Here is a 13761-nt window from a genome sequence, read left to right on the forward strand (position 1 = left end):
CATGAGCTGGCATTCTGAATGTATGCGTTCCGTGCGAGTCGCGCGATGTTTCGCACAATGTGTTGCATGTCTGAGTGAGTTGTGTTACGTAAGAGGATCTTTACCGGGAGTTTTCCTGAACTTTCTAATTTTTAAAAGTGGTGTATTATCAATTGAGTAAAATAGCTAGTTTCAAATGATTTTTATAAGAAAAGTGAATACTGAGTGTACAACACTAACTAGTCATTTAGTGAGTAATGTGGTTATATTGGGAGCGGTACTGGACGCCTCTCTGTACCAGTATATACTGGTGAGTAATTCAGATCGGTTCAGTTTCATTCATGGTCCAAAATGCCACGTAATATAAATCCCGTTGACATTAACAGTATGTTCGAAATTGATATTTGCGGACGAGAATTATTAAGTAGTTTCGTCTGTTGTGCGGTTGCATGAACATTTTGTACCAGGAGATGTCATCAGTACTCAACAGTTGGTGTAACGATCATCTACGTCCTGCATTTCAAAGGGGTCAGGGATTCATAAGCTTTATTGTTATTTATATACGCAGAAATACAAAGAAATATTTGCTTGCGTACGTCTCTGCAGAATTAAGCAACATATAACAATAAATAGTGACATGGTGGACAATAACATACAATATACAGTAACCTATAGGACAAACTGCTGAGGTTTCAAGTGGCACTGATTAATAAATGACTGTGGTGACTGGGATTACACTGCAAGTTATCAGTGTGTATTTAACAGTCTTGAAGTTCTTAGTGATGGACTTGTAGCGTCGTCTGGAGGGGAGGAGAGAGTGAAAATACTGTACTGGGTTATCTATCTATTCTCTACGGCTCGTCGGAGTCGTGGGACCGCAGTCTGATCAGAGATGTGCTAGATTATTCATTTTACTTAATTAATTTTCAATTTATGCCTGTGCCATAAAACAAATTTCAGCCATTTGTCTTTCATGGAATAATATCGTTTACTTTAATGTTCTTAGATGTCTTTCTTGAAAGCGAAGCGCTGTATACAAAACGATTAGATTTCATTTGTAAACACTGGTGTATTACCCTCCTCTATATGGGCGTCACGTTGTCTAAACTCCTCCTCATTTAGAATAGTAGCCGCGTCGATCATAGCAACAACCTATGAATTCACCGATATATCTCCTCCCACGATTATAACAAAGTTATTCCCGCCCCTTGATGTCAGCCCAATCTAAAAAAAAAAGACAACAACAATCGCTTATAGAAGAAAGCTCTTGCATTATTTCTAGCGGAATCAAAGCGGAAACGTCGCTGTTGTATATTTTGATTATAATTTTCTCACGGTGGCATCGAACCAGAAATGGTTTCTCCTGTCACAGTGGTAAGTATTTCTAATCTTTCGTGGATCCTAAACCGCTCACTAAACCGATTCATTGTTAAAATTTTACTCTGCATTTCTCACATTTCTATAAGTTTATATCTAAACACCACAGTCGAATGTTTTACATCTATGTGATTAATAAACAAATGACATCAGGTAGACAGAGGGACATCATCTCTTTAAAAGGATAAAAAGAATATGGGAATATCAGGAATATTTTTGAATACGGATAATTTAAGCGACTTATTTAAACGTTTAAATGGTTTATGCTTCAACATGGTAAAAAATACAACCGATGTCTGTTTTTAAATACACTGGCATTCGCATGTGTTGTGCTGTCTGCTCTTCTCTTTGAAAAACATTAAGCACGTGATCAATAAAAGCATGTCCGTGTTTATGTTGCGACACAATGAAGCCGGTTAGAATCGATTAGTAATAATCACAAAAATACCATCACGTGAATTTATTCACCTCTTATTCACCATAGGAATGCAGTATTTTGCATAGGAACAATTACATTTGTATTGTTTTTCTATAAATAATAACACAGACATCTAACTGAGCTACAAGCCTGCTTGATGTGCATTATTAAAACTTGCATTTCCTGCATTTTGCTAGAGTGTTGCGAATCCCATCGTGCGCTTATTCCCGGACCGTTGTCGGGTTAGATCGCATAAGTGGAAAGTATATCCTTAAAAAAAACTCTTGTCCTGTTTTTAAAAACTCAAAACGGCGACCAGGGTTCACGGTTAAATTTGTAGTTTTTCTAGTACGCTTTGTAATCCAATTTTCTAATATAGGAATCATTTGACAACTACGTCAGCAGTCAGCGTTTCGTTTTTATGAATTTCGCTTTGTTTGTCTTTTACTCAACAACCCGATTCAAAATCATGTGACGACTATTCTGTCTTTTTCCTGTAGCGTCCAAGCAGCGCATGCGCTCGTTAGCAGCCTGCGGTAATGCGTAAGATGATGCCCTTTACATTGGCTCTCTGAGCCCGTCTCTGTATCTCCTATAGTTTTCTTCCCCTTCCCACGACTATTATCACTTCCAGTTTTTTTGTACAATCTCTATGTAGACCTGTTAAAACAATTTCTGTCGTTCTGCAGAGGGAATTCTTTTATTATTATTGTTATGAGAATAATCATAACGTCAGTGATAAGACAATAATTGCAGATCTGAAGCCGCATATTCTACGGCCACTTCCCTAATTCCTGATTGCAATATGCGAGGAAAAGGACGGTCATGATGCAGTCGCTAAACTAAGTGACTTTCGCATGCTTCTACTAGTGGAAATTCTAGCTGATACCATTTGGTGTGCATTACAAACCAGCTGCTGTATTGGTACAGGTACGGGTAACAGTTAAGCTTTTATTTCTAAGCCAAACAAGATACCTAATCAACTGTATGGAAACCCATTAAAAATTAAAATATGATTTAACAAACAGCCACGCTAAATTATTATTACTGTGATAAATATTCTACAATTGTGCAACATAATTAAACTGGTATTGAACCAAGGGCTATTAACATTGTAAAATTCTTTAATACTAGAAAAATAGATTTTTGAATATTAATTCAGCAGAGATCATACTTTGTTTTTTGTTTTTACTCTGGGCAAAAATATAAAGATGACACCCCTGGGCAGTGCCACTCCTGAAGCAGGACAGGCCGTCCTCGTATAGCAGCGTGGCTGTTCTCTCAATTTGCTCAAAGATCGTCCTTGGTAACATTGCCCTCCGCTGCCAGCCTTTGCCAAGAAACCAGCGTTGTCCAGTTAAAGTGAAATGGGAAAGGTAAACCGACTGCTCGTCTCACACATACGGACAAAATTAGAAGTGAGGGTTATCAAGTTTGTGTGGTGGTTAAAGCATTAAACCTCAGGACTGCCAGGTCGATGGACGTGTAGTGATGGGGATTTTATACCATTGGCAGGACCACGCTGCTTCCTGGAGCTGTGTGAACGGGCCACTTCATACCTGCTCGTTTGTGTCTGTGACAGTGAATGTAACCCTAACCCCCTCCCAGGACATATCCTAGGGTAGCCCCCCCTTTTTCTGTCAGGGACCTTGCATGGCTATTAAGACTGAGTTTACAAACCTGTATTTATTGTGGCTCAGTGTAGACGGCCTCCTTTGTTAATTTTGAGACGCTTGGTACCCTGGTTTTGTGAAGGAGATAAAACCTCTCAGTCACAATTATTACAGCCCTCCTTCAGAAGCTTGGCAATTTAGTAGCGCCTCCGGACCTCCTGCTGGCATGCGACATGAGAAAACAATATCAGACTAGCCGACGTGTATTTCAATATCTGTATGTAGATAGTTTTTTGACAAATGTAGGAAAGAAACGGGGATGTATACAGACTTTTAAATGGTCCTTCTAATGGTCACCATTTTACCTCTGTCATTTATATAATAACCTTCTAAATATTTTGGTGATAGGATTAATTATAACAGTAATGATGATAAACTGGAATCTGTAGATGCATGTGTGAGTCCATGACTATTAGATTTCATTGTTGGGGATCTATGCAGACTTTTTAGGCTTGCAGTCTAAGTCCCTCCTCCCTGACTCTCTTGCATAAGCTTAGTACCCCAATCAGCATGCTTCCACTGTTGTCCCTCTTCGGGCCTGTTGGCCGGATGTGTTTCGCAGAACCTCATTGGTGGTGGTGGTGGTGGTGTGGGGGGGGGGGGGGGGGGGAGGGGATTCCTGGCAATAAATTTCTTCCTAAACCCATTAAAGAAACTTGAAGAGTTCCTGAAAACCATTGTCACAGGGTCCAGTCTGTGAACGTTTCTGTAAACAATTGTATAATTCTTCTGTATACTACTCTCCCATCTAGAAAATGATCTTAATGTATAACTAATGTAGAAATGTTTTGGTAATCCTGTGTGTTATGTTCCATGAAAAGGCGGCATCTGTTCCACCAATGGATCTACCCAGGAGGCAAGCAGGTGTTGAGGGATACGGTGTTCCACAGTGTTATGGTTTCGTCTTTCAACTGGGTCATGCTTCCTGTCCTAAGCGGTTGATGCTTAGCGGTGTGACATGATCTTACCTGAGAGTACAGCGGATGCCTTTTCAGCCAGACCTTTGTGCTCCCTGCAAAACATGTAGCACCTTTTAGTGTGGCGTTAAGCACTGTTATAGGTCCCATTCACATGGCACTAGAAGCAGTTTATCCATCTTGGATTGGTACATTTGTTTCCCCGTGAGATGAGCGTGGTTTACGTCATCTGACTGGGCTGCGCTGTGGAGATAGGGGGCATACAGACGTTACGGTCGGCACTGAGCATCGGCTCTGTTAGATCTGCATTTCTTGAAGGACGCATGTGTATTAGCACCACAAATGATTTATTTGGAGGTCACACACAGTCTGAGCTGCAGAGATATTTGTGTGGAAACAATAGATACTGAAACAATAGAATAGATCAAACTGAATGAAAGCATATGGTCACAGACCCTGTTTGTACACATTGTGTGTGTATATAAAATATTCAGTTTTGCTCTGGAACTTTACAATGACAGTACTGCAGAAGCATAAAAACAATGTAAATATTTTCAGTAACATCTATTATGCATTAAACTTTATAGATGCTTTCATAATGCTTTATAATAGTTGGCATGAGAATTATTAAAGCATTCTTTAAAAAAAATCCTTTGGGAACTATCTATTTAGATTAATAAAAGATCTATCTATGATCAATGATCTATCTCTATCTATCTATGTATCTATCTGATGCACTATAGATAGATACCTTCACAATGCATTATAATGGTCAGTATAAATCTTAAGAATTAGGATGCTTTGTACAGCAATATGAAGGTGTCTATAATGCATTATTAGAGAAAGCTTCATAAAGCAGTAATAATGCTTAAAAACATGTCTGTACTGTGTTATGGCTTTTTATAAACATTTGTGAATTATGACAGTCTGACAGTTGTCATGGCTTTGCGCTTTCTGTATATATGGGCCTAAGGTGAGATGTTTTGCAGTCTAGAAGGATGCACTTTTGCCATGGAGTTCTAACGTGGCCTCTTTTATCGTGTTGAGAAAGCCGTGGTGTCCTCACTCTCCGCCAGCAGCACGTTAGGAGAAACGCGAATTATAATGTAGAGCTTTCTGTTCACAAGCCGGGTCATGCTCAGAAATTAAAATCCTTCAACTGCAGCACAGCAATTCTGCAGAGGAACCTCACTTAATACTCACTTCTGTCTCCTTAAGTTCACCGTTGGCGAGAAAACAAACCATGTGAACTTCATAGTTCAGTTCCCACGTGGCTGTCCTTGTCATGCCGATGTATTTTCTTTTTCTGAGCTCACAGAAGACATTCATGGCAACTGAAATGACAATGAAGATTTACAGTGGACAGCTTCAATGATCAATGAGATTTAATCTGTATATATTCATCTTTCTAACTGATGTGTAAATGCTGCAATAGGGATAAGTTTTCAAAAGCAAGTCTTTGTGTTATATCCCCTTAGTTTCCTGCAGGATATCCTTGCAATAGTCTCTGTATGGTGTCTGATGTTAGTCAGCTAAGAATGGGTTTCACAGCATGGCTTTCAGGGACATGTGACCTTCCTATAGAAATTATTTATAACCTAGTAACTGGGCCTCCATCAAAGCCGAAACAGACTTGTCCTAGAGATGTGCTACAGAAAATAAAATACATTTCCTCTGTTCTGGAGATTCATAAGTTGCCAGCACAAAGCTAAATTAGAAGTGACTGTTTTGATTGCATCAGCTGGTGCATAGCTTTCTGCCATGACGTTTAAAATCTGTTTTACTTTGGAAGTGATGGAGCCGTTGAGATTGAATAGTCTTCCCAGATCACTGTCCTACTTGCTGTTTGCTCTCTTTGCCAAACCAGCTCCGCCGGCTCTGAGGATATGACTCTTTAAAGAAAGACATAACGTGGCTTGTGAACGAATTCCGTTTGCCTGAAGGATCACCAGGGGCACCAGTGACGATCTGGTGAGATGCATCTTAGAAGATGTTTGGACAGGGCTGAGGCCTGCTGGGAATGTGGAAAAAAATCACTTTGTGTCTCATTTTGTTAATCTCCTTGGGTGAGTTTTCAGTTTTAACCTGTATATGCTCCTCTTACATATTTACTGAGCTCGGTTGGGTTTGCACACGTTTTCAAACTATTGAATGTCGGATTCAACCAGTCATACGTTTCATTTCCTGTATGCATATTGCTGGGACACTGACTGGTATCATTTCCCATTCTAACATCCTTTTTCCTGACAGCATTGTTGACCTGAAATGAATGTAGCCTTCTGTTTGAAATGAGTGTTCTCTTCGTAAACAAATTCATAAACTAATTTGTAAATGAATTCAATTATTTTAACACTGTTGAAACTAGAGAAACATCCCAGTGCTTGGCGTAAGATGTCTTCCCTTGGTACGATAGTGAGGTATCAAGAATTTTATACGTCCCAGCTGCAAAGCATTTTATGTAAAAGACGAATTACGTATTTTTTTTTGTTTTTGCTTGTATGTAATTAAGTTCTTGGAGGTGTGTGGTAAATGTGGCAACCATGGTGCAGTACTTCTGTTCTGAAGTGTCATAAACCAGTGTTTCTCAACCTGGTCCTCAGGGACCCAATGTATTTGCTCTCTCCCAGCTCCGTGCCAGACAGTCCACATTTTTGCTCCCTTCCAGCTCCGTGCCAGACAGTCCACATTTTTGCTCCCTCGCAGCTCCGTGCCAGACAGTCCACATTTTTGCTCCCTTCCAGCTCCCTGACGTAATTTTGGGCTAAAAGGAGTTGAAGAGGGTTGGGCCACAGACTTAAAATACCTCACCATCTTATCATTTCAGGTGAAGAGCGAAGGACCCAAGCTAGTTCCCTTCTTCAAGGCGACCTGTGTGTACTTTGTGCTCTGGCTGCCTACCTCCAGCCCCTCCTGGTTCAGCGCACTCATCAAGTGTCTGCCTATCTTCTGCCTTTGGGTTTTCCTCCTCGCCCATGGCATCGGCTTTTTGGGTGCCCACTCCAGTGCCCGAAAGATCCTGGCCGGCCTCATATTCTCCGCCCTGGGAGATGCCTTCCTGATTTGGCAAGAACAGGGTTACTTCAGTCACGGTAAAATGATCCCATTTCTGTATTTAACTTGTTGTTGATTATAATACTTCATAAGCTCCAATGAAGTTCTCATCTATAATGCACTATATATATATATATATATATATATATATACTTTATGGACAAAAGTATTGCGACGCATTTCCACGGGTGTATAAAGTCAAGCACCTTACCATGCAGTCAGGTTTATAAACATTTCTGAAAGAATGTGTCATTCAGAAGAGCTCAGTGAATTCAAGCGTGATGCTGTCACAGGATGGCACCTTTGCAATAAGTACGTTTGTGACATTCCTTCCCTGCTAAATATTCCCTGGTTAACTGTAAGTGGTATTATTGCAAAGTGGTAGCTTTTAGGAACAAAGAAAAACTCGTAAAGTAACAGCAGGGTCGCCGAATGCTGAGTAAGCAACAGCAGTATTCGGCATTAACTGCAGCACAAAAACTGTGTGCTGGGAGCTTCATGCAATGGGCTTCCATGGCCAAGCAGCTGCATGCAAGCCTGACATCACCAAGTGCAATTCCAATGGACTCTGGAGCAGTGGAAACGTGTTCCGTGGAGTGATAAATCACACTTGTCTGTCTGACAGTCAGGGTTTGGCAGATACCAGGAGAACGTTACCTGCCTGACTGCATTGTGCCAACTGTAAAGTGTGGTGGAGGAGGGATAATGGTGTGGGGTTGTTTCTCAGGGACTGGGCCAGGCCCCTTAGTTCCAGTGAAGGGAACTATTAATGCTTCAGATTACCTAGACATTTTCAACAAATTTATGCTTCCAACTTTGTGGGAACAGTTTGGGGAAGGTCCTTTTCTGTTCCAGCATAACTGTGCCCCAGTGCACAAAACAAGGTCCATAAAGACATTGTTGGGTGAGTTTGGTGTAGAAGAACTTGACTGGCCTGCACAGAGTGCTGACTTTAACCCCATCAAACACCTTTGGGATGAATTAGAACTGAGACTGTGAGCCAAGCCTTCACATCCAACATCAGTGCCTGACCTCACTAATGCTCTTCTGGATGAATGAGCAAAAATTCCCACAGACACACTCCACAATCCTGTGGAAAGCCTCCCCAGATGAGTGGCAGCAGTTCTAGCTGCAAAGGGGGGACCAACTCCATATTAATGCCTATGGCTTTAGAATGGGGTGTCATAAAAGTTCCTGTAGGTGTAATGGCCAGGTGTCCTAGTACTTTTGTCCATATAGTGTATGTATAATGCATTATAGATGAGAGCTTCATAAAGCATAAAACATAATAGAGATTGCTTGTGCCTTATGAATGCAATATTATGTGTTATGAATGTGTTAGTAGATTCTTATAGACACAGCATTCAGAGAAAGTGTTACCTGATGTTTATCTAATGCTGAATACATCCCTCTCATATTGCAGGGTAAACTGTAAATGCCAACCTTTGTTCTTCACATAATTATGGTGACCTGTCAAGCTTAGTGTTTGTCTTTGGATTTATTCTCATGGATGAGCTGGATCCGTGAGTCAATCTTCTCCGTTTGTTCTGACCCTTATCATGTCCTTTTGATTGCAGGGCTGTTCATGTTTGCCATCACCCACATCCTGTATTCCTCAGCCTTTGGGATGAAGCCAATCAACTTGCCGGCGGGTTTGGTCATCGCCGCTGCCTCTGGTCTTAGTTATACCCTGCTCTACCCCTATCTGTCAGGCCCTTTCACCTACCTGGTGGCTGTCTACATCGCCCTGATCGGGTTTATGGGCTGGCGGGCCATCGCTGGGGTGCAGCTGGCCAATGACCTGTGGACCTGGACGAAGCTATCGGCCTGCTTGGGGGCTGTGCTCTTCATGGTGTCTGACCTGACCATCGCCGTCAACAAGTTCTGCTTTCCCGTCCCGCACTCGCGAGCCATTATCATGGCTACCTACTACGCTGCCCAGATGCTGATCGCCCTGTCCGCTGTCGAGTGCCAGGATGCCGAAGCATCTCGGAAGCGGGTGTGATGCCGTCTTGGCCCCCCCACGGACCCCCCTCTCAGGCCTTCCTCAGCATCGTCTCCCTTGTGTAGCTCTTTCCGTTCAGCTTAGTGGAGAATAAATGCAGGCGGTCGCTAGGGGAGTGGCTTAGAGTAGGAAATGCATATCGACGGAGGACTCTGTAGACCCAATACCTTCTATCTGTTCGATAGTGCGCCACGCCCCCTCAGAAGCCCCGCCCCTCCCCCCTACCTACCTGAATTGAAGTCTGTGGTCCAACACTAAAATTTCAACTTGGTGCTGTTTCATACAGTGTGGTACCTTTTATACCTTTGCTAAAAGGAATTGTTTAGGTGACCGGCTGCGTGTCCTACGCACATGTGGCTGACAGCTTTCCAGCTGTCATTGTGCTTTTTGTGTGGCATTGCTTTGCCCCCCGGCCACCCGCCACCCCCGCTGATCCGCCCCCTCCCCCTCCCGGCTTTTTGTCTTCCTGTTTCTAAACCCGAGCACGACGGGCCCGGCTGTGTCCTTTTTGTGGATTCCGATTTCCTGCGGATATCGGGTCCTCCGCCGAGGTTTGCCATGCTGCTGCCGTTCGGGTCCGGGGAGTGGAAGCTGATTGGTCACCTGAGGGTCTATTTTGTTAGGAGCTGGTTTTCTCCTGCCTTTAGTGTTACAGACCCTGTCTCTGATGTTAATTAAACACCGGTGGTTTAAGATTATATAAACCACCCAGTATCAGTTTCAGATGGCAGCATATGCTTTCTTTGGTAGCTGTCAGCATGGAATATGAGTTATGAGTTAAGTCCAGCATTTCAAAGTGTTTTGATTTTCCCTGTCTCACTACGCCACCCAGACTTCCACTCCCGGGAATAGGTTAATTACCAGAAACTCTTCAATGAGGCGTTTTCCCATGAGAACAGCCTGGGACCCCTTTCGTTGTGCTTTCAGCTTGCGGATTTATCTACAGTCCTGTCTGTGTCATTAAAGCCTACAGACGCCGGTCCGCCCAGGGTGTAGCACTATGCAGGTGAGTCCCTGCTTCTGAGCCTTTATCAAAGGGAAAGGGGGCTAACCATGCAAGCGGGCACTCTGCTGTTTTTCAGTTCTCTCTAAGGACAGCAATCAGTCCCATTCTGTACAGCGGAGAAAGGGCTGCAGGAGGGCTTGCTTTGTAATACTGGATGACTGTAAGTCTCTCTCAGAATGGGAGCTATGGCACCTGGCAATCAAACCCCAGTCCGTGCCAGTACATGATTTTGTTTATTGAGTGTCTGTATTATTTATTGCACATGTGATTTGCAGCTTTCATTTTCTGGAAAATACAGAAGATCAAGTATTCGGGCAGGGTGATTTTGGGATTCTGCGGCTCTTTGCTCGCAATCAGATCTTTTTAAGGACATTCCTGGAATATTGCTGTGAAATATTTCTAGAAATGTAGAATAAATGGGATTTAAATATAGTGCTCTTTAAAATAATTTTTGTTTGTATTTCACACTGTATCCTCGTGGAAAATGCCCCAAATTTCGCTTGGGAGTTTATGGCAAACTTGTATGTCGGTCCCTCTGTCCAGCTAGGAGATGGACAGAACTGGACACGTGCTACTAGTACACCGGTCGCTCCTTTTGGGGAAAAGATGCTGGAATGGGAGAATGATGGCCCCTGTTTCTTAGGCTGGCAGAGGGGGCGATCACGCACATAGTACCTTATCTACCAACTCCGCTGAATCATACCCAGTTTTGGGATACTGACACTTCCCTGTCTTCCTCTTCCTGGGGAGGAAACATTAGGGCCACTTTCCCCTTGACACTGTAGGGTTGCTGGGCAAATTCAGCTTTGCGTCTGACATCTGCACACAGCATAAGGGCCATTTGGATCCAAGCTCCATTGTTTTTTAAAGTATTCTAAGCTGCTCTGTCCGGTTTTCTTCCCCCTGTATATTTTTCTTCCTTTCAGAACTAACTGGCGTAAACCGTAAGTGAATACTGTGGTTATAAATTATTTTCGTGTTATCGATAGTGATATGGGTTTATTAATTATTATCAGTTTTATTACCAGTGATTTTAAATGCTATTCCAAGCAAGAAGCAAATTCAAATGAGAATGCTTCAAATGACAAGAGGAATTCAAATGCGGAATTCTGTACGGAATGTTTCAGGCACAGTTCCTCATTCTGTCTGGTGTTTTTAAATAGCGCATGTCATTCGTCTTCTGGATGAATATGGAGAATTCTTAGGCAACGAGTAATGGGCGAGTAATGGCTGTGCTCGCTGGGAAGTGGTGTTAAATGAAGACTTCTGACCATTTTTCAACCGCGACACATGTATAAGAGTCTCGTGACAAATGCCGCAGGGAGGAACATGTCACTGGAAATGACTGGTACTGAGATGTGGAGGCAGTGTGTGTTTGCGGGGGGGGGGGGGGGGGGGTCAGCTGCGTATTTGTATGGTGACATTTTTTGTGATTATTTCTGAAAATTGCTTAGTCTGTGCTCATTTTGTTTTTGCTTACTGGGGTCAGCGTGTCAGCAAAATGTTTATGCCCAGTCAGTAATAACTGCCCTTTTGTCCAGTGTCCTGAGTTTATCAGACGGCTTATTTTGGCTGAAATGGCTGGTCAGTCTTCAGTTTAACAGAGCAGGGAGATTATAGATGGCCCTGCTTTTCACCCCGACAATTTGAGCCCTCAGAAGTGACCTGCTGGCATGACTTATTTACTCGTGTCTAAAGAAATAACAGTGAAGGAGAAAACCTGGGATCAGGCCTTTGCGTTACTCCGTAATCCAATGATCTGAGATTAAAAAGCTCTTTCATTTTCCGGGTGTGAAAAAAGTATTACATTTACAAGAGAAAACAAAGAGAAATGAGGAAGTTATGGTTTCTTTTGGTCCGATTGTTATGTTTGCTCTGCGTTCTTTATCAGATAAAAATTTCTGGCCCAGAAAGTGATCTGCTTGTACACTCCTTTAGGGACGAGTCTTTTCGGGGCTGATTTCGGGCCGACATTAGAAAACAGAGAGGTCTATATTTCCCTCATTCCCTCTATCAGTCACGGGGGACTCGGAATAATCCAGGGATCGCTTTACCCTCCTTCAAAGGCTTCGTTGTTTCTTCTGTCTTTTTGTGAAGACCAGGAATGCTGTCCGTACGAAGTGCTTTGGGTTTTCAGTGTTGCTACAGCCACCTGTTGTGATAGGAGGGTGAAAGCACCAGTGAAGCTGCACAGATAATGCAGTGTATTTTGTTTTTTGTTAGTTTTTACTGTGGTTCCTCGTATCCATTCTGTCCCTTTCGCTTTTGCATGTACACTCTTCCCCTCATCTAGATCTGTGCTTCTATTTAGTGTCACTGTTACAATCTGTACAACAATTTCTGTAATATCAGTAATGCAACGTTTCCCAACCCAGTCCCCGGAGACACACAGACAGACGGTCCACGTTTTTGTTCCCTTCCCAGCTCCTGGGTGGGAGCAAATATGCGGACTGTCTGCCGGTCCCTGAGGACCGGATTGAGAAACACTCCAGTAATGTGTTGGCACGGCGTGCCCAAGCCCCACTGCCATCGATGGCAGACAGAAGCGTCTGATTCAGGCGAACCACCGGACCTAAACATGCGGAAAGTCAACAGGCTAATTGTAATTTTACCAGCCGACTTAAAAGAGGCTGTTTACATGCAAGCTTTACACCAGTTTTTTTCCACTGTGGTCTCTTCCCTCGAATCACCGAACCGTGTGGCTGTATGCCGTGACCCAAGGATCACGCGGTATTTTGTGAGCGTAAAGGTTAGCGCCGTACTGCATTTTCAGAAGGTGACTCTTTCACCCCCCAAAAAAGATGCATTATGGGATGCCCTTTAATGATACACCTCCTTTATTTCCTGTCAGTTTAATATTGCAGGGGAAATGAGTCCTTTATAAGGCACAGCTGTGATATTTGGAGCTGTAACTAATGTGTGTTTGCTGTAAAAGAGATGGAACTGGCGTGAGATCCCAGTATCTTGTGATATAGTATCCTGAGAGACTATCCAAGCATACAATAACCAATACCTTTGCAGAAGTGCTATTTTATTGGTTTTGTTTTTACTGAATTGGTTCAAAAATAAGTATAATGGTTATCAAGTGTTGATGACGTTCTTTTTTAGTGATATTTATATATATGTATATCACATTATTCTTGCCTTATTGTCCTGAATTTTCACCTGTGTGTTTTCCTTTATTACTTTATTTGGGAATAATAATTATACAGGACCACACCGTTTGTTACCTGTAGAAAACTGCTATGAATGTGAATTAAATACGTGATAAATAAATGCAAGTACAATGCAAACTCTAACCATTTGTTATTATCTTGTTTTTGTGGCCAAATTAA

General features: G+C 42.5%; 1 protein-coding gene across 2 annotated transcripts; it reads left to right on the forward strand.

The window, feature by feature from the left end:
• The first annotated feature begins 40 nt into the window (after positions 1–40).
• On the forward strand, positions 41–13725 carry tmem86a (transmembrane protein 86A). 2 transcript variants are annotated; one of them, XM_048973522.1, is made up of 3 exons: positions 41–289; positions 7189–7453; positions 8993–13725. In XM_048973522.1, exons 1-3 carry the CDS (start codon positions 176–178, stop codon positions 9418–9420), a joined length of 807 nt encoding a protein of 268 aa, XP_048829479.1. In that variant the 5' UTR covers positions 41–175; the 3' UTR covers positions 9421–13725. The 2 variants fall into 2 exon arrangements, with proteins under 2 accessions (XP_048829479.1, XP_048829480.1); XM_048973523.1 differs by lacking the exon at positions 41–289 and adding an exon at positions 317–1353.
• Positions 13726–13761: the final 36 nt, after the last annotated feature.

The sequence above is a fragment of the Brienomyrus brachyistius genome, chromosome 13 (genome assembly GCF_023856365.1).
Source record: "Brienomyrus brachyistius isolate T26 chromosome 13, BBRACH_0.4, whole genome shotgun sequence".
NCBI classification, from domain to species: domain Eukaryota; kingdom Metazoa; phylum Chordata; class Actinopteri; order Osteoglossiformes; family Mormyridae; genus Brienomyrus; species Brienomyrus brachyistius.